Source organism: Procambarus clarkii, chromosome 94 (assembly GCF_040958095.1).
Source record: "Procambarus clarkii isolate CNS0578487 chromosome 94, FALCON_Pclarkii_2.0, whole genome shotgun sequence".
Lineage (NCBI taxonomy): Eukaryota > Metazoa > Arthropoda > Malacostraca > Decapoda > Cambaridae > Procambarus > Procambarus clarkii.
In genome coordinates, this window is record NC_091243.1 from 4,242,851 (window position 1) to 4,264,477 (window position 21,627).

Sequence of the window (21,627 nt, forward strand, 5' to 3'; positions counted from 1 at the left end):
AAAAAAAATCTCCCCATCTCTTCTACAATACACTCTCCACATCACCCCATCCCCCCCTCACATAAGCTTTCCCAATCTCGCCTCATCACCATTTTCACACCATATCCATCTCCATCCGTCATCTAGTGATCCACAAAAAAAAATCCAACCCAGCCTAGAGTACTTAAAAAACACCATCACCAAAAAAACTCGCATACCTCAATAAAGCTCATCTACAACAGAGTAGCAGAAGGTTCGCCCGCTGCAATATGGTATCTCAAGGCCAAGTTAGACACGTTAAATATCCCAAAAGGAGTCCACAGGGAAACAGCAGTTCGGTTATATAGACAACGTCTAGGTTAGATATGCAACTAGGAAACTGGTGAACCCAGAGAGTGAGAATCCATCTTCTGTCAAACAATCACAGAAAAGCAACTACTTCACTATCTCCTGGAATATGAAGCAACCAACGGCCTAAGAAGTTATTTAATAGTTATCTTGCAGTAACCAGCTTGAAGCCAACAACACTGCCATTCTTCTGGTCAAAAAAAGGTGTCCAGCGGTTGGATATGCTAATAAATACTGTCAATCTGTATCCTCCCCCGAGATAGCAGCCACATAGTAAGGACTGACGATTTAAATGCAACCTCAGCACACACTATACAGTAACTTACAAATAAATCTACTACTTACGGGCTATTCATGCCCGTGCCACCTTATGGGTGTCTTAATCCTCATCAATCAATCACCCAACTCCATTTACACGTCCTCCACCCTTCCCCACTCATTGCGGCTGTCTCATTAACTGTTGTTGTTATAGATTCAGCTACTCGGAACAAGTTCCAAATAGCACGGGCTATGGTGAGCCCGTAGTGGACTTACCTGGCACAGGAGCGGGGCTGTAACAAATAGCACGGGCTATGGTGAGCCCGTAGTGGACTTACCTAGCACAGGAGCGGGGCTGTAACAAGTAGCACGGGCTATGGTGAGCCCGTAGTGGACTTACCTGGCACAGGAGCGTGGCTGTAACAAGTAGCACGGGCTATGGTGAGCCCGTAGTGGACTTACCTGGCACAAGAGCGTGGCTATAACTGCTCACTAACCATAAACTGGACACTATATACATCACTGTAATCAAAAGTTGTGCCCAGAATGCAACTCTGTCATCAGAACATTCGTTTTGCAAGTCAATATCTGAGTAAACTAATATTTAAACGAATGCTAAACTATTCGGACTTTTGATTGCACATTTAATATCCAACGATTTCGCGAAGAGGGGCGCCCCTTCGAAAAGGGCCAAAGGGGCCCACCCCAATCATCCCATGAGCTCCGAAAATCAACAATCATCATTCAAATTTGCGTGGAGCCGTCCTGACGAGTCTGGCTTCCGTCCAACCTTCGGACAGGCACACAAACAGACGGACTTTCTCGTTCACAGATGGGACGCCTGGCCGAGTAGGGGGTCTCGGTTTTTCTGTCTTTCCCTTCTCTCCCTCTCTCTCTCTCTCTCTCTCTCTCTCTCTCTCTCTCTCTCTCTCTCTCTCTCTCTCTCTCCATCTTTCTCTCGTCTCTCTCCCTCCCTTTTTCCATCCTCTCTCTCTCCCTCATTCCTTCTCTCGTTCCCTCCTCTCTCCCTCCCTCTTTCCTCTCTCCCTCCCTCTTTCCCTCCTCTCTTCCTCTCGTGGATTCTCTCTTCCTCCATCCCATTCTGTTTCCCCTCCCTCTCATTCTACTTCTCTTCTGATCTCCCTCCCTCCCTCCCTCCCTCCCTCCCTCCCTAACTCCCTAACTCCCTACCCTTCCAGGCAGTAGACAAAACCTGATCGAGCAACGTTCAATCGACGTTGATTCATTGTCGATAATAACTGATAATTCAATCGTTAACACTATAGACAATCAACCTCACAATTCAGACTTCAAAGGAGTCGTTGGTTGTCACAATAGGAGCCAATCCTACTTAAAGAGGGGGCAATGGGGTCTATCCCTGGATCTATGTGACACTCGGCTTAAAATAACAAATCACTTTGTAATGTCTGATGAGATTAAGCTCAGCGTCTGGGCCCCGACTACGAGCAAACAGCTGGGCAGTTATTCTCGTATAGATGTACCATGGGGGTACCCGGCATTGCCCAGGTGCCTCTATCCTCTTTCTCTATCTCTTTCTCCGAGCCTGCCCCCCCCCTCTCTCTCTCTCTCTCTCTATCTCTTTCTCCGAGCCTGCCCCCCCTCTCTCTCTCTCTCTCTCTCTTGTCTCTCTCATCGTCTCTCAGAACATACAATATTATTAACAGCTGAAAAACTGCTGAAAACTCTTTGAAACAAAACGACTTCCATTTCAGACTTCTTGGTAGTGATAGGATTTCCAATGGAAAGTCGACTTTCCCTATAGAGGGGCAGTGAGGCCATCACCGACCCTCCTATGACAGCCACCAACCCCCTATCAGTCACGCTGCAAAGTTGGGTGAAGCTAGCCCTAAGCGTCTAACCTCCAACCTCGGACAAACAAATTGGAACAAATGTTCTATTTAGATATAGATATTTGGTAGATATAGATATTATTTCTGAGTACATTATGTCCGGCGCGATGTTCAGATAGCGGGATATAGCGTCGGTGTTCCTGAGGATCGTTAAAGAGGGTGATGGATAGCGTGATATCTTATCCACTTGTGATATGTTCTTTACTACAGGTGTCACCTGTTCTTGCCTCCAGACTACACGTTGAGACTTTGGTTAGTCGTTGAGACTTTGGTTAGTCGTTGAGACTTTGGTTAGACTTTAAGACGTAAACACCATTCTCATATTCCTGTCGTGTCTTATCTGAATTATTTGTAAACATTCATCTTTTGCACACTTTTGTATTCACAATTTATTCATCCTGCAGTTGGTGCTTTCCTTGCTTAATTTATTGCTAAATTCATTCCTTCATTTACAACATTTCTTCTGAACATTTTCGTACACAACATTTCCACAGTCATGAAGGTAACTGAATCAAGGTACATTCTGAGTTTGAATCTTGTTTCATTCAAGATTCATTCACATGAACCTTGAATCAAAATGACACTATATTAGCTTGGGACATTACCACACAGCTATCCACCAGGCCTTATGGGAACCTTGTCATGGGGCTTAAGTGAGGCTTAAATGTACAATTAGAGATTAATGAAGGACAAACGGTGCATATAGATACATTAAACCTTCGAGTTAACGCTGGTGGTGAACCGCACTGTATTCCCCTCCGCACCACATTCATAGCGTAAACAAAGGCAGACAATGCCATGGCCGAATTAGCAACAGTGTATCGTGTTTAGAAACCGTCAGCTCATTCAAGCGGGTCTTTCAACGTATCTGGCTGCTGATTTGATGTCGAATCCCTTGAACAATTACAGTGGTCGTTGAATTGAAGTGGTAAGGTGGTCAGCCCATTGTGGTGGCCCGAGTGGTCAGCCCATTGTGGTGGCCCAGGGGGCCAGTCCATTGTGGTGGCCCGATGATCAGCCCATTGTGGTGGCCTAGGGGGCCAGTCCATTGTGGTGGCCTAGGGGGCCAGTCCATTGTGGTGGCCCGATGGTCAGCCCATTGTGGTGGCCCGATGGTCAGCCCATTGTGGTGGCCCGAGTGGTCAGCCCATTGTGGTGGCCCAGGGGGCCAGTCCATTGTGGTGGCCCGATGGTCAGCCCATTGTGGTGGCCTAGGGGGCCAGTCCATTGTGGTGGCCCGAGTGGTCAGCCCATTGTGGTGGCCCGAGTGGTCAGCCCATTGTGGTGGCCCAGGGGGCCAGTCCATTGTGGTGGCCTGATGGTCAGCCCATTGTGGTGGCCTAGGGGGCCAGTCCATTGTGGTGGCCCGATGGTAAGCCCATTGTGAAGGCCCGAGTGGTCAGCCCACTTTGGTGACCCCCATAAACACAAGCTCCCACACAGAATTCCGAAGATAATCATCGATCTTCCGCAGAAGACGGAGCTCTGCGGGGTCCACATCTTGACAGACAGGCTGTCTACCTCAAGACCACGAGCTGGGAGCCCATCACAGGTTTCAATTTCGGAGCTCAGTCGAAGGAGAGGAGTCCATATTGATCTGCGGCCGGGTCAGTCGCTCGGTCTCAAGGATTCTTGCCCATAAGGCAAATATTTAATCATTTCAATATTGGATATCCACCGTTAATATTTAGCCTGCAGCGGACCCTATATATATATATATATATATATATATATATATATATATATATATATATAATAATAATATGCGGAAACCCCACAAAGAAATGAAAAAAGAGATGAACGTTTCGGCCGATCTGGGCCTTTGTCAACACCGGACTGAAAGAAATCACAAAGAAAGAGTGGAGGCAGACACAAGATCCTGACCACCATCTCCTGGGGAAAGAATTAACCAGAAAAAGTTATAGATTAGCTTAGAGTGGTCAGAAGGATTTAAGCGGTAGGAGTAAACGATTAAAGAAAAAACTCATTGAACCTACATAAAATATATTAATATAATATTGTTATGAGACAATGTAACTCTCCCTATCATAGTTTTTTCTTAAACTGTTGTGCAATATTGTAACTTAAAACTGGGTCAAGTTTGTACATACCAGTACTAACATTGAGAAGATTTGGACACTGACTGATTAGAGCAGACTCAATTAAATTCCGTTCCACAAAGCCATTGAAATTGGTAATGCTTTTGCTTCATTCCAATTAATAGTGTGATTACACAAACTTGTGTGTAGATACAAAGCATTAGACGTTTGGGCAGTTCTTACATTATAAGCATGTTGGGACATACGTAATTGTAAGGATTTTCCTGTTTGTTCATGGTACACAGACTCGCAATCATTGCATGGAATCGAATACACACAACCTGCTGTACCAGGGAAGTTTTTTATTAAATTAGACTTGATCGTATTATTAGTGAACACCAAATTGATATTAAGGTTCTTAAAAACTGGGAAAAGTTTCTCAAATCCCATTGCATAAGGTACCACCAATGAGTTTCTATTTTCTGGTTTCGCTTTGGAGACATTATTATAAAACGTACGTTTAGCTTTCCCAAACGAACAATCCAAAAACATCTTAGGGTACTGTAAACTCTTCCCAATTTCATATATTTTAGCTATATCTTCATCAAAAAGCTCAGGGCTGCATACCCTCAAAGCTCGAAGAAACATTCCTGAAAATACTGCCTGTTTAACTTAACTATGATGATTCGAATAATAATGAACAAACGACCTCACGTTGGTAGGTTTTCTATACACATTAAATTTGAACTTTCTATAGTGACTCTATGAATCATAATGTCCAAAAACGGAAGAGTACCATTCTCCTCATTCTCACATGTGAATTTTATTGAAGGTACCAAAGAATTAAGTTCATTAAAAAAAAACAATTTGGTCTTGGTCACTCGGCCATTAGCACAAAATATCATTGACATACCTATACCAAACAATATTAGAAGGGATAATCCTGGATAAGATTTTTGTTTCGAAGAACTCCATATATATAAATTGCTCAAAACTGGGGAATGGGGTTTTCCCATTGCCATTCCTAATGTTTGTTTGAAGAAATTCCATTGAAACTGAAATAATTTTATACATAATTTGATAAGTTCCAACACATTATTGGTCTGCAAGCTCAAATTATATTTTGGCAGTTCCTCGCATAGGTATTCTAACAAATCATCAACGGGTACTTTAGTGAATAAAGCAGTCACTTCACTGGGAGACTCGCCTCCTATTGTGGCTAACCTCATTAAGAGATTTAACCCTTTTGATGAGACTGACTTCATTGTGAGAATCGTTGCATGTTTCGCAGTTTCGTTTGCAATGTCATTTCCTAATATTCCCACATGACTAGGCACCCAGTTGATAAGTACCCGACGGCCTTGACAGCTGAGTGTTTGCATTAATGGTATGACTCGCCTTACATGAGAGGCTCACTATAGTGTAAGAAATAAGCGCCTAATAAAATTCCAACACTATGGGAGTTTCGATCTAATTACCAAAAAAGAAAGAATAGGAACTCCAGTACCACACTGACAGTCTTAGTGTGAGTACCACACTGACAGTCTTAGTGTGAGTACCACACTGACAGTCTTAGTGTGAGTACCACACTGTCAGTCTTAGTGTGAGTACCACACTGACAGTCTTAGTGTGAGTACCACACTGACAGTCTTAGTGTGAGTACCACACTGACAGTCTTAGTGTGAGTACCACACTGACAGTCTTAGTGTGAGTACCACACTGACAGTCTTAGTGTGAGTACCACACTGACAGTCTTAGTGTGAGTACCACACTGACAGTCTTAGTGTGAGTACCACACTGACAGTCTTAGTGTGAGTACCACACTGTCAGTCTTAGTGTGAGTACCACACTGTCAGTCTTAGTGTGAGTACCACACTGACAGTCTTAGTGTGAGTACCACACTGTCAGTCTTAGTGTGAGTACCACACTGTCAGTCTTAGTGTGAGTACCACACTGTCAGTCTTAGTGTGAGTACCACACTGACAGTCTTAGTGTGAGTACCACACTGACAGTCTTAGTGTGAGTACCACACTGTCAGTCTTAGTGTGAGTACCACACTGTCAGTCTTAGTGTGAGTACCACACTGAGAGACTCACCAAGAGTACCAAACAGAGAGGAACACATGCACCACACTGAGAGACTCACCAAGAGTACCAAACAGAGAGGAACACAAGCACCACACTGAGAGACTCACCAAGAGTACCAAACAGAGAGGAACCCAAGCACCACACTGAGAGACTCACCAAGAGTACCAAACAGAGAGGAACTGTCCCAAGTGGAAGCAGAAGGTCCAGCGGTAGTGCATTCTGAGGACGAGGCCGTCACACGTGGCTGTGCAGACCTGGTTAGCTCTGCTCTTGATCAGGTTGACCACAGTGGCCAGGAGGGAGCGGATGTCCATCCCACCGCCAAAACTGGGCGCCATCTTGCGTCCTGATGTCAAGGCAGAAAGTCAAATTAGTCAAATTTATTGCATATGAGGAGTCACAATAACGTGGCTGAAAAATGTTGATCAAAAAACACACTAGAAGGTGAAGGGACGACGACGTTTCGGTCCGTCCTGGACCATTCTCAAGTTAATTGTTCATTTGATATATCACACAATCGACTTAATAATAGTCCAGAACGGACCGAAACGTCGTCGTCTCTTGACTTTCTAGTGTGTGGTTTGGTCATTAAATTTATTCTTTAGTGCCAAATATGTTTTTAATAATGTAATGATATGTTATTTAAACATAATATTTATGTTTAAATATATTTACAGGTTATAGCATATTTAAGTTTGAATTAAAACATGTACAAAAATATAAAGAACGTACCCGGGCACTACCGAGCACCTCCTATATATATATATATATATATATATATATATATATATATATATATATATATATATATATATATATATATATATATAACCACCTTGACCACTATCTACGTAAATGTGAACACCTGAGAGACATTAGAAATATGTGTAGAATAATAAACCCCACATTGAGTTAGGAAAACACTGTCAAATTGTGATACTGTTCTCAAAAGATTCGCTCATTTTGCACCCGCAAGATAACGTAAGATTTTAAGTGTTGACGAATGTTAATCTTCTTGTTTGAGGAGCTGCTCACTTGAGACAGTTAAGCAAGTCCAGCTGTGTCTGAGTACAAGTGACAGGATGAACAACTCAGTGGGTTTTCTTCCTATTGGGGAGTGTTGTACATGCTGCTATGGCGGTGTGTCCACTCACAGGATGAGTGACGCTGCCCAGTAAACTCGCCCCTCGGGGCAAAATTAAAAACAAAAAAAATTATGAATGAATCTTTAGAAACGGACACGGAAAACTTGAGCAGGATGTGTGGCAGTCAGAGGGAAGGGTAAGGGATGGTTGTGAGGGGTTTGGGAGGGGATATAGTGGGAGGGAGGACAGGGTAGTATGGGTAGGGAAGGTCGGAGAAGGGTAAGGGGCAAGCAATGAGGGCGTTAGCGAGGGTATTGGGGAAGGGAAGGTTAGCTATGTGTGGGACGGATTATAGAAGAGAGGGGAAGCTAGCTGTAAGAGTTTGAGGGAGGGGGGGGGTCGGGCTTTGAGGGTGAGTTTGAGGGGAAGGATGGGGGGGGGGGTACAGGATTCATGAGTGGGGGCGTAGAGGAGGGGAGGCTACCTGCAATGGTGTGGGTGGGGGTGCAGGGGTAGGAGAGCGGGGTGGGGGTGCAGGGGTAGGAGAGCGGGGTGGGAGAGGAGATAGAGGGGAAGGGGGAGGGGGAATGGTTGTATTTACCTAGCTGTGCTTACTGGGGTTGAGCTGGGGCTCTCTGGTCTCGCGCCTCAACTGTCAATCAACAGGTGTACAGATTCCTAAGCCTACTGGGCTCTATCATATCTACATTTGAAACTGTGTATGGAGTCAGCCTCCACCACATCAGTGCCTAAGGCATTCCACCTATAAACTACTCTGACACTGACAAAATTCTTCTAACGTCTCTGTGGCTCATTCGCGTACTCAGTTTCCACCTGTGTCCCCTAGTTCGTCTTCCACCCGTGCTAAATAGTTTCTTTCTCTACCCTGTCATTTCCCCTGAAAATTCTATAGGTGGTGATCATGTCTCCCCTTACTCTTCTGTCTTCCCGGGACGTGAGGAAGACAGAAGAGTAAGGGAAATAATGACTATTCCCGTAGATTCCGCGTAGCTCATACCTCACAGAGCTGGGACTTGTCTGGTGGTATAACTATCTTTTCGAACGTAGTCTTGTGCTTAACTAGGTATGGTTAAGCTGGAGCTGCATGCTGTGAGACAGGCAGTGTAGGTGATGAGAAGTTGAGAACAGCTTAACAATAAACAGAATTTATTAAAAATTAAAAAAAAAAGGTCGTATCTCATGACAGGATGGGGTTCGAGGGTGGAGTGGAAGTGCTGTTCAGGACCAAGTGAGGAAATAGGATCTTAAAGTTCAGTTGGTGAATCCTGGTTAATGCACTGGTGAGTCACGACACGTCGCACTGGTTGTAGTCCCAGAGAATCCTGTTATTCCTATTCATTGTCGTGGTTTAACGACCAGGGGCGACGCTGAGGCTGCTGTATTACCATGATACTGGGCCTTCACACACACACACACACACACACACACACACACACACACACACATACACTCACACATACACTCACACACACCGGGTTCGATTCCCGGCGAAGGCGGAAAAAAATGGGCAGAGTTTCTTTCATCCTGATGCACCTGTTCACCTGGCAGTAAATAGGTACCTGGGAGTTAGACAGCTACTACGGTCTGCTTCCTGGGGCTGTGTGTGTGTGTGTGTGTATGAGGTAGAGTGTGTGTAAGAGATATGTAGTAGACATAATATATGAAAAGTAAATTGGTTAGAAAGACGGGGTCTAGGAGATAATATCTAGATTCTACAGATACAAATAGTAAATACACATAGGCGGGACCAAAGAGCCAAAGCTCAACCCCCGCAAGCACAACTAGGTGAGTACATCTAGGCGAGTACACATACATCTACCTCTGACACTGATGAGTCACAAAAAAGGGGAATTACCCAGCTGCTGGAGGAAGGCAAATGTTGTACCAACCGACAAGAAAGAAAATACACAAGAGGCAATTAACTTCAGATCAGTGCCACTCAGAGTCATAACTTGCAAAGTACTCGAAGTACTTAACAAAGTATGGTTAAGACTAGTTATACACCTAGAAAGAAATTGGGTAAGGAAGCTAGCATCAACATGGCTGCATGGAACAAGACTCATGTCTAACAAACCTACTGACGTTAAATTATAAGTTATCGAAAAAGACAGACACAGAAGGCTAACCAAATTATATGTTTCTGGACTGCCAAAAAGCCTTTGCCACAGTACCATACAAGAGACTACTATACAAACTCGAGAGGTAGGCTGGAGTAAGCGGAAACTCACTAACATTAGTAAGAAATTACCCAACAGACAGGAGTCAGTGTGATGGTCAGAGGCGAGAAGTCGGACTGGTGTCAGCTAACAAGGGGAGTACCGCAAGGATCGATGCTGGGACCCATACTATTCCTTGTTTATGTAAATGACCTGACTGAAGAAGTAGGGTCTAATATGGTGATGTTTGTAGACAATGCGAAACTAATGAGAAGGGTTGAGATAAATGAGGATTGTAAGATTCTGCAAGATGACTTAAATAGCCTGCAGAGCTGATACCAAAAAATGGCTACTAGAGTTGAACATCAGCAAGTGTAAGGTGATGGTAATGGGAACAGGAGCTAGGAGGCCGAGAAAGCTAGCATATAACGAAGTGAAACACTCTCCATAAAACAACCAGAAAAAAAAGTCCTGTAAGTGAACACATCAAATCTAACTCCAGAAGCTCATAAAAATACATTAACGTCAGGAGGATACTCAACACTAGCAAAAGTCAAAACTTCTTCAGTAACTTGAATAAGGAAGCTTTCAGATCACTGTATACCGCCTGTGTGTGGCCAGTCATAGAGTATGCCGCCCCATCCTGCAGCCCTCATCTTAATAAAAAAATAAAAAATAAACATAAATATGCTCGAAAAGATGCAGAAGTTTGCAACAAGACTCTTCCCAGAGTTGCGATGGATGAGGCATATATTTATTATTGGATTTATTAATATATATATATATATATATATATATATATATATATATGTATATATATATATATATATGTATATATATATATATATATGTATATATATAAAACCATGGCTGACAGGAGGAACGTTCCGTCGGTAAGAACAATGGGACTGGCACCGAGTGCTTGTAATCGCCAGTCATGACAACAAACAAGGCATGAAGGAAGGGGCGAGGAATCTACTTCCATGCCTGCTTCCCACTATAATATTTTACTTCTCAACTTGACAAAGTAAAGAAGTACTAACACGTTATAAGCAACAACAATAAAGTATTCGTCATATAGTAAAGGGGAAAAATGATTTTGAAAAACATTGTAAAGTTTTAGTATCGTCAAACACGAGTGAATTGTTTTGCTGTTATTCGCTTTGCCGGTGTTTGAGAGAGTTGTTCCTCTTGAGCCTAAACCATTAATCCAGTTGTGATGAAAGGTAAATTTTTGATTTTATCTTGTATGTGTGGCAATTAGATTTTGTAGTATATTCGTGAGTATTTTACTGAGGATGGGCAGTTTACTGATGAAGGGATGGGCAGTTTACTGGTGAAGGGATGGGTAGTTTACTGGTAAAGGGATGGGTAGTTTACTGATGAAGGGATGGGCAGTTTGCTGATGAAGGGATGGGCAGTTTACTGATGATGGGTAGTTTACTGATGAAGGGATGGGTAGTTTACTGGTGAAGGGATGGGCAGTTTACTGATGAAGGGATGGGCAGTTTACTGATGAAGGGATGGATAGTTTACTGATGATTGCATTGACAGTTTACTTGGAAAGGAAAAGACAGTCTACTAATGAGGAAGAGGTAGTTTAGTGAGGCCAATTTTGTTTTGAACTTTTTATCTCAGTTGATATGCTTAAGAACCTTCCCAAGGTCGCTTTCAGACCAGGACTGCTGGGAACCTTCCCAAGGTCACCTACAGACCATAGCTGCTGTGAACCTTCCCAAGGTCACCTTCAGACCATAGCTGCTGTGAACCTTCCCAAGGTCACCTACAGACCATACTGCTGTTAACCTTCCCAAGGTCACCTTCAGACCATAGCTGCTGTGAACCTTCCCAAGGTCACCTTCAGACTAGGACTGCTGTGAACCTTTCCAAGGTCACCTTCAGACCAGGACTGCTGTGAACCTTCCCAAGGTCACCTTCAGACCAGGACTGCTGTGAACCTTCCCAAGGTCACCTTCAGACCAGGGCTACCGGAAACATCCCCAGGTCTCCACAAATGTTGCCAACCTATTAAAAGAATTCAGTTTCATACGCAACAATCCACACAGTAATCTTATTAAGAGAGAATATTATTTTAATGAGAAGAAATTTATGTTTATATGTAAAACACCAACAGTGGAATAAGAAATAAGAAATATGTTTAAAAAACACACACACATTTCCAAACATATTTGTCAAATTCATTGTTGTAGTATTGGGGTGCTTTAAGCTCCGTTATGCATTGTTACGTGTATAGTGGAGTTCATTTAATTTAATGAGTATATTAAATGACTCAAATTTTGTTTACAAAATATCATATCGTATGTAAATTCACTTGGTGATTATACCACTCTCTTTGTACAGACTCGTCTGATGTGCAATTGATATAAAAAATGTTTTTTTTTTATTTTGTTGTGGCAATTAGGACTGGCAGAGTCATTGCAACTTGTATAGAATTTTTCCCAACTATAAATCATTTTGAGAGTATTTGTATTTGCGGCTTCATATAAATTACACTGTAAACCTAGATAAACTTAACGCTGTTGTTTTTTTCAAATTTAATTTATATATGTTATGAATATTATTATAGTATTAGCAAAGATATAACTCAAACGGAGAAGAGAGAACCACTGGTGGTGCTTAATGTGAGGGAGATCCACTGATGGTGTTTACTAGGAGAACAGCTGATACAGTGTTTACTGGGAGAACAGCTGACACAATGTTTACTGAGAGAACAGCTGATACAATGTTTACTAGGAGAACAGCTGACACAGTGTTTACTGGGAGAACAGCTGACACAATGTTTACTGAGAGAACAGCTGATACAATGTTTACTAGGAGAACAGCTGACACAGTGTTTACTGGGAGAACAGCTGACACAATGTTTACTGAGAGAACAGCTGATACAATGTTTACTAGGAGAACAGCTGACACAGTGTTTACTGGGAGAACAGCTGACACATTGTTTACTGGGAGCACCACATGGCCTCATCCGTTGCTATATTTCCAACCCATCCTTTGCCCTGAGACAATAGTAAAAATTCCGACTATCGTCGACGTTAATAAGTCAGTAATTGACTAACACATCTGGTACCAACTCTCAGAAGGCATGTTTCATGCGATACGATACATACCGGTATTTCCTCGAATGGAAATGAATAACATATTCTCGTTCAAGGCCGTGTCTGAAGCATTTCCGAAAAATGTGATCGTGTATGTTAAAATTCTCCTGTGAATGGGTAACACGTTTTCTGAACATTTTTGGGGAGAAAAACGTTCTTTTTCAAAACTTATTTTCTACAATGAGGAGTGTTGAAGAGGAACTCTCAAGACTTCTAGTACAAATGGAAGACAAATTTGGTTCCTAATTACAACTTTTGCCTCCTTCCTCCACCTCTCGAAGTTCCCTCATAATTGAGACTAATTACCCACCAGAGGTCTAATGACTCGGACTGCACTATTACCTACGAACACACCAGGTGTCAGGAGTTATTTACGTCGCCAGCGGACGCTGGTGTACTGTATGGTACAGAAGAAAATGTAAATATGCTGGTTAGCATTGTCAATGTGTGGCCACGTCTGTGGTAGAAAATAATAATAATTAAAAAAAAAAACTTACTGTATTAAGACGTACGTCCTTAACTACAGGTGATTGATCAACAACTTGTTATTATTAGTCATTATTAATTATTACTCATTACTCATTATTACTCATACATTACTCATAGTCATTATTAATAATTTACAGGGAGCCGGTCGGCCGAGCGGACAGCACGCAGGACTTGTGATCCTGTGGTCCCGGGTTCGATCCCGGGCGCCGGCGAGAAACAATGGGCAGAGTTTCTTTCACCCTATGCCCCTGTTACCTAGCAGTAAATAGGTACCTGGGTGTTTGTCAGCTGTCACGGGCTGCTTCCTGGGGGTGGAGGCCTGGTCGAGGACCGGGCCGCAGGGACACTAAAGCCCCGAAATCATCTAAAGATCATTATTTATAATAATTATAAGAGGCTCAATTTTTTTTTTTTTTTTTTGTACGGAGAATTTAGGCCCAAAATTTCTTCTACCGAATTTCATTTGTTAATATTTTTAACTTCATAATTTACTGTTAACTCGGTGAGTTTGCTTCATGAAAAGAATTGCAATTAGCAACTTTTAATGCCTATATGTGAGCTGTGAAATTTTAATTAATGGTTATCACCGCTTAAAATTACACACATTACATATATGAGTTCAAAAATCCTGACTTATATTGGACCCAGAGTTTGTGAAGAATTATGGAAAATTCTATATCCTGTATTTTAGGATATATATAGGATATAGGAAATTTTCCTATAATATTATAGGATATAGGAAAACCAGAGAATGTAATCGTTTGTGACTATGTAAAGCTCACCCCTGCCTCCCCCCCTTACACCATCACCCCTTCCATACCACTTCCATCCCCCTTCCATCCCCCTTCCACCCCTTCCATCCCCCTTCCACCCCTTCCATCCCCCTTCCACCACACCGTCCCCTTAACACCCCCCCCCCCCAGCCACAGCTTGTCTAATTGGTGAATCGTGAGCGCGCGCGCACACACATGCACAGTTTCAAGTGTAGATATGATAGAATTCAATAGGTAAAGGAACCTGTACACTAGTTGATTGACGGTAACACACACACTCCTCCTTCCTCCTGCCTCTCGAAGGCCTTGACAGGCCTGTTAAGAAGGCCCCTGGCAGTCCTGTTAAGAAGGCCCCTGACAGTCCTGTTAAGAAGGCCTTGACAGTCCTGTTAAGAAGGCCTTGACAGTCCTGTTAAGAAGGCCTTGACAGTCCTGTTAAGAAGGCCCCTGACAGTCCTGTTAAGAAGGCCCCTGACAGTCCTGTTAAGAAGGCCTTGACAGTCCTGTTAAGAAGGCCTTGACAGTCCTGTTAAGAAGGCCCCTGACAGTCCTGTTAAGAAGGCCCCTGACAGTCCTGTTAAGAAGGCCCCTGACAGTCCTGTTAAGAAGGCCTTGACAGTCCTGTTAAGAAGGCCTTGACAGTCCTGTTAAGAAGGCCTTGACAGTCCTGTTAAGAAGGCCTTGACAGCATTAGGCAGTGATGTGGTGGAGGCTGACTCCATACACAGTTTCAAGTGTAGATATGATAGAGCCCAGTAGGCTCAGGAATCTGTACACCAGTTGATTGACGGTTGAGAGGCGGGACCAAAGAGCCAGAGCTCAACCCCCGCAAACACAACTAGGTGAGTACACACACGAGACGGGACACCACGAGCGTAGCTCTCATCCTGTAACTACACTTAGGTAATTACACACACACACACACACACACACACACACACACACACACACACACACACACACTGGCAGAAAGCATTTAATGCTCTCTCACTCAAGTGGCTTATATGGCAGCTGTAGAAACAATCCCGAGTAATGTGTAGAATACTAGAGTGAAAGAGCGACTAATGCACCAGAGTGCGACAGTGCCAGCTTAACACACTGGGGCAATTGGCTAGTGTGGCCCTCATGATGCTTGAGGGCCACATGTTGCCACATGAACAATATATGAACAACATATATTGTTCATGCGAGACCTCCTGGCATAGTGGATCATTACTCGACCTCTCGCTGGAAAGGCTTGGGATTCAAATCCCTTTTTTAATTTGTATTTATAATAGAGTTAATTTGTGCTGAACCATCTGTTGGTAATTTGCACTTTAGCGGAGGGGCGGGGCCCTATAGTGCCTTGCTCTGCCCAGGGCCTCAGTCCTGTTAAGACGGCCCCTGACAGTCCTGTTAAGAAGGTCCCTGACAGTCCTGTTAAGACGGCCTTGACAGTCCTGTTAAGAAGGCCCCTGACAGTCCTGTTAAGAAGGACTTCGCAGTCCTGTTAAGAAGGACTTCGCAGTCCTGTTAAGAAGGACTTGACAGTCCTGTTAAGAAGGCCTTGACAGTCCTGTTAAGAAGGCCCCTGACAGTCCTGTTAAGAAGACCCCTGACAGTCCTGTTAAGAAGACCCCTGACAGTCCTGTTAAGAAGACCCCTGACAGTCCTGTTAAGAAGACCCCTGACAGTCCTGTTAAGAAGGCCCCTGACAGTCCTGTTAAGAAGGCCCCTGACAGTCCTGTTAAGAAGGCCCCTGACAGTCCTGTTAAGAAGACCCCTGACAGTCCTGTTAAGAAGGCCCCTGACAGTCCTGTTAAGAAGACCTTGACAGTCCTGTTAAGAAGGGCCCCTGACAGTCCTGTTAAGAAGGCCTTGACAGTCCTGTTAAGAAGGCCTTGACAGTTCTGTTAAGACGGCTTTTACAGTCCTGTTAAGACGGCCTTTACAGTCCTGTTAAGAAGGCCCCTGACAGTCCTGTTAAGAAGGCCCCTGACAGTCCTGTTAAGAAGGCCCTGACACTCCAGGGTTCTGTATACCACTGAGATTAGTTCTGGAATATGTTGCGCCAGCTTGGAGTAAGTACATCATTTGATACACAACGAAGCTGAGGAAGGTCCTGAGGAATGCCAGGACAACACCTCAGAGCTATGAGTTACAAAGCAAAACTAAGCAGAAATATCCATCATGTCACTGAGAAAAAGATGAGAGAGGACATAATCACCACATACAAAATTATATCAATGGAATATATAGGGTAGAACAAGATATACTATCCAGCATGGATGGAATGCCATCAAAGTAACACAAGTAACACCAAAGTAACAGAGTGAGCCACCTTGAGGCTACCTTGAGGTGCTTCCGGGGCTTAGTGTCCCCGCGGCCCGGTCGTCGACCAGGCCTCCTGGTTGCTGGATGATATAAAGGATGTTATCAAACAAAACACAAAAATAGTCAGCGGAGAGCAGTGATAAAGATGAATAAACAAAGAAACGCTGCAAAGAAGCAGAATCCGTGAACAGCTTTACATGTAAGACAATTTATAACAGGGGTATCCGATAGCTGGAGTCGAACCCTGGGATGTGCTGCTACGTTGAGTACGCATACACACACACGTACATACACATTCAAAAACATACAAAAGCCTCGTTCTGTTGCAAGAGAAGGAGGACAGTGACAAGAGCATCAAGTGAGTACCACCCACGTCCTCGACCCCAGCAATCACCACAAGTGGCAAGTCTTCTTTAGACGAATACGAACAAAAACAAATAAAAAAAGACAGTGACTAACGCGCAAAAAAAAGTTTTAACGTTGAAATGATAAGCATATCTTTCTTGTTTCATGGTTATTCCTTATAGAGGGAGAAGGGAGGGGGATTCACCCACCCACTGCTGTTACCTAGCAGTAAATAGGTACTCGGGAGTTAGTCAGCTGTCACGGGCTGCTTCCTGGGGGTGGAGGCCTGGTCGAGGACCGGGCCGCGGGGACACTAAAGCCCCGAAATCATCTCAAGATAACCTCAAGATAACCCCCTCCCCCCCAACACCCCACCCTCGAAACAAACATGCACTCACCCTTGTGTGTGTTTTTGTTCCCCTCGTTCGTCACCGTAGCAACGTGTGTGTGTGTTGTCTGAAGATGATAGTATTGAAAACATTAACATCAATATTTTCAAATACTGTCTCTCAATAGATTCATATTTGGACGGAACAATTTAGGTAGAGATTTAAGTTCGTTTCCCTGTTTTGTGTGTGGCAATTGTAGGGTATAAAGTTAGGTTTAGCTCCACTTTCGTTTTCCTACCCCAACATGGCTCGACCTATCATCTCTCTCCACCCCTACATGGCTCGACCTATCATCTCTCTCCACCCCTACATGGCTCGACCTATCATCTCTCTCCACCCCTACATGGCTCGACCTATCATCTCTCTCCACCCCTACATGGCTCGACCTATCATCTCTCTCCACCCCTACATGGCTCGACCTATCATCTCTCTCCACCCCTACATGGCTCGACCTATCATCTCTCTCCACCCCTACATGGCTCGACCTATCATCTCTCTCCACCCCTACATGGCTCGACCTATCATCTCTCTCCACCCCTACATGGCTCGACCTATCATCTCTCTCCACCCCTACATGGCTCGACCTATCATCTCTCTTCACCCCAACATGGCTCGACCTATCATCTCTCTCCACCCCTACATGGCTCGGCCTATCATCTCTCTCCACCCCTACATGGCTCGACCTATCATCTCTCTTCACCCCAACATGGCTCGACCTATCATCTCTCTCCACCCCAACATGGCTCGACCTATCATCTCTCTCCACCCCAACATGGCTCGACCTATCATCTCTCTCCACCCCAACATGGCTCGACCTATCATCTCTCTCCACCTCTACATTGCTCGACCTATCATCTCTCCACCCCTACATGGCTCGACCTATCATCTCTCCACCCCTACATGACTCGACGCCTCACTTCTGTTGTATTTGCAAAATATTCGACTACCTTTCATTTCTCGTCGTGAGGTTTAACAAAAGTAACAGTAGTAGGCATCCATCAGTCTCAGGAAACTATGGAGTTGTGCTCTGGTTGTCGGTCTGAAGTGGCCTCTCCAGGGCACAAGGCCAGGGTTGGTAGATACAGAGAAGAAGCTGTCACCCATGCAGCAGGTACACCTCTCTCCACGGCGCCGAAAGTCTCCAATGGAAAGGCAAACGCACAATACGATTGGTTCCAGCGCCATCGCAGGAACTGTCAGTACAAGGTTGAAGCTAACAGGAACTGTCCCAGGGGCTCCAGCTCCGGAAGTTGGTTTAACGAAATATGTTATCACAACGCTGTTAGTCTTCTGAGACGACCATTTGGTTGAAATTGGCACTCATGTGTACAAGAGTTCCAATGAGTGAGTGTCCAATTGGCACTCATGTGTACGAATATAAGGAAAATGGTTCAAGCCCAAGTCTGATTCCTTAAATAACTTATATAAAATCGTTTATACAAACTCTATTTACATTCATGCATAATTAAAGCCGGTTCTTACTTGGCTGTCTTTAGCAAAAACAACATTTTACCTCTCTGGTTCAAGTTGTTTAAGTTTATTAAGATTAAGTAGTTTAGTTTAAACTACTTTATCTCAATAAATTCATCCCAAAAGAATAGGGTAACTTAAGCCATTTCTACCTCTCGTAACTATCTGGTCATCGTTCAAAACCTTTCTTCGCATCATATGTCCCTAACTCTGAAGCGTCACTACAACACTCCAAACCATATCACTATTCCAGACCATAATCACCCTGTTCAGTTCCCGCGCGACTCGACAAACTACAGCGCTGTTGGGTGGCCGGACATCGTCGCTACGACAGGCGGAGGAGAAGTGGCCTTAATGTGCTGGGACTGTTCCTTCAAGCTAAATGGCCTCGTTTCTCCCCTCCTCGCCGCTCTGATCTGTCAGTCACAGCCATCAGTCACTATACACCCTGAATCGCCAGATACAACTGGACTATGCAGACGAGGAGTCACAATAACGCAGCAGAAGATATGATGATCAAAACACACACCAGAAGACGATGAGATGACGACGTTTCGGTCCATCCTGGACCATTCTCAAGTCGATTCACTTGAGAATGGTCCAGGACGGACCGAAACGTCGTCGTCCCTTCACCTTCTAGTGTGTGGTCTGGTCAACCTAACCTTCCTAGGTCTAATACACGTTATCTGAGGCCTAATATGGTACATATGTGTTATATTAGGAATATGCAAGTTTGATTTTTAGCTTTATTTTGTCGGACTTTAAAAAGTGAATAGTACCAAATTCTACCATTTAATTGTCCATTACGTCTATGTACGTACGACGGTCCACACTGTTACAAAAAGGTACTACCTAAAAAAGGAGGATGGGTTGTTAAAACACCAGGACTCAGATTCACGAAGCAGTTACGCAAGCACTTACGAACCTGTACATCTTTCCTCAATCTTTGACGGCTTTGGTTACATTAAGTAAACAGTTTACAAGCATGAAAGCTTCCCAATCAGCTGTTGTTATTGTTATAAACACCCTCCTGGTGCTTCGGAGCTCATTAACTGTTTAAAAGTTGTAAACAAAGCCGCCAAAGATTGTGAAAAGATGTACAGGTTCGTAAGTGCTGGCGTAACTGCTTCGTGAATCTGGCCCCAGTCACCCTCCTAACAACCAGGTACGTTTTCTATGTTCATCATAACAAGGGTTTCAGTAACACCAGGTCAGTGAAAACTTTCACATGTAATGATAATTCGTGTTTCTAAAAATGTAATTACGAAATTTTACTGACCTAGGAATACATATTGTTGTTAAATAACTTGTATGTAAAACAAATTAATATTGGCTACAATGGTGGCACTCTTGAATTATCGACATCTTAGCATTAATGCAATTTTATTCCATTAATTAAAATTAAATTAAATTAAGATTGCATTAAAAAATCAATGAAATTTTGCTTCCTGTCGGAAAAGCCGGGTTCAGTGATGGAGTAAGTGTGGGAATAGCGAACACAATATCTTTCTGCCAGTGGTGGTAGGATACAGTGCTTGCAGTATGACACAGCCGAAGGTGCTGGGAAGTCACACACATATGAACACATCAATGAGAAATAAACAAGTCTACTACGGGCTCACCATAGCCCGTGCTACTTTGAACTTTTTGTTCCAAGTAGCGAATCTTAAACAACGATGACATATGAGAGATATAACTCAAGGTAGGATTGCCTCAGGCGGCCAAGGCGTCAGGTTTCCACTGTTGCAAAGTAACAATATTGGACAATGGTCATAGTTACAAGCAGGATTTGAGTGCATTTTAACATCACTAAATTCTACCTATCCTTTCATGGCAGAATGAGTCGGCGGGAAGGCTAGAGGATGCTGGAGGATAGGTCAAGTGACGTGATAGATGTGAATCCGTGCGAGTAATTGATAGTTCCTGCTTGTGTGATAATTATACCTCCACACCCCCTCATTCCACTCATCTCCTCTACACCCCACTCATCCCCCCACACCCCACTCATCCCCCCACACCCCACTCATCCTCCCACACCCCACTCATCCCCCACACCCCACTCATCCTCCCACACCCCACTCATCCTCCCATACCCCACTCATCCTCCCATACCCCACTCATCCTCCCACACCCCACTCATCCTCCCACACCCCACTCATCCTCCCACACCCCACTCATCCCCCCACACCCCACTCATCCCCCCCACACCCAACTCCTCCTCCCACACCCCACTCTTCCCCCCACACCCCACTCATCCCCCCACACCCCACTCATCCTCCCCACACCCAACTCCTCCCACACCCCACTCATCCCCCCACACCCCACTCATCCCCCCACACCCAACTCCTCCCACACCCCACTCATCCCCCCATACCCCACTCATCCTCCCACACCCCACTCATCCTCCCCATACCCCACTCATCCTCCCACACCCCACTCATCCCCACACACCCCACTCATCCCCCACACCCCACTCATCCCCCCCACACTCCACTCATCCCCCCCACACTCCACTCATCCCCCCCACACCCCACTCATCCTCCCCACACCCCACTCATCCCCCCCACACCCCACTCATCCCCCCACACCCCACTCACCCCACCCACCTCCCACTCATCCCCCCACACCCCACTCATCCTCCCACACCCCACTCATCCTCCCACACCCCACTCATCCTCCCACACCCCACTCATCCCCCCACACCCCACTCATCCCCCCACACCCCACTCATCTCCCCACACCCCACTCATCCCCCCACACCCCACTCAACCTTCTCACCGCCGTCAAACACTTCCTTCATGTCTAATGTGTGGGTGAAGCATGTACAGCGTTGCAGTTCGAACAAAGGTCGTCAGCGAAGTACTGTTCGATAACTGGTCGAACCT

The 21,627-nt window shown here is 44.5% G+C and overlaps 2 protein-coding genes across 2 annotated transcripts in view; one reads left to right on the top strand and one right to left on the bottom strand.

The window, feature by feature from the left end:
- Positions 1-21,627, bottom strand: part of LOC123747271 (innexin inx2) — a 45,906-nt gene that overhangs the window by 11,224 nt on the left and 13,055 nt on the right. The window contains exon 2 of the mRNA XM_045729329.2: positions 6,739-6,928. Coding sequence (XP_045585285.2) covers positions 6,739-6,920 — 182 coding nt within the window. The 5' untranslated portion in view covers positions 6,921-6,928. The remainder of the gene's footprint in view (positions 1-6,738; positions 6,929-21,627) is intronic.
- LOC123747215 (uncharacterized) lies at positions 15,230-16,109 on the top strand. Its single transcript, XM_045729251.2, has 2 exons — positions 15,230-15,254; positions 15,769-16,109. Exons 1-2 carry the CDS (start codon positions 15,230-15,232, stop codon positions 16,107-16,109), a joined length of 366 nt encoding a protein of 121 aa, XP_045585207.2.

Bases quoted from the DNA above. Each gene is read 5' to 3' on its own strand.
- LOC123747215 (XM_045729251.2), top strand. From the start codon at position 15,230: ATGGCAGCTGTAGAAACAATCCCGA. The intron at 15,255-15,768 runs GTAATGTGTAGA...CCTGTTAAGAAG, and splicing joins AGCTGTAGAAACAATCCCGA to GCCTTGACAGTCCTGTTAAG.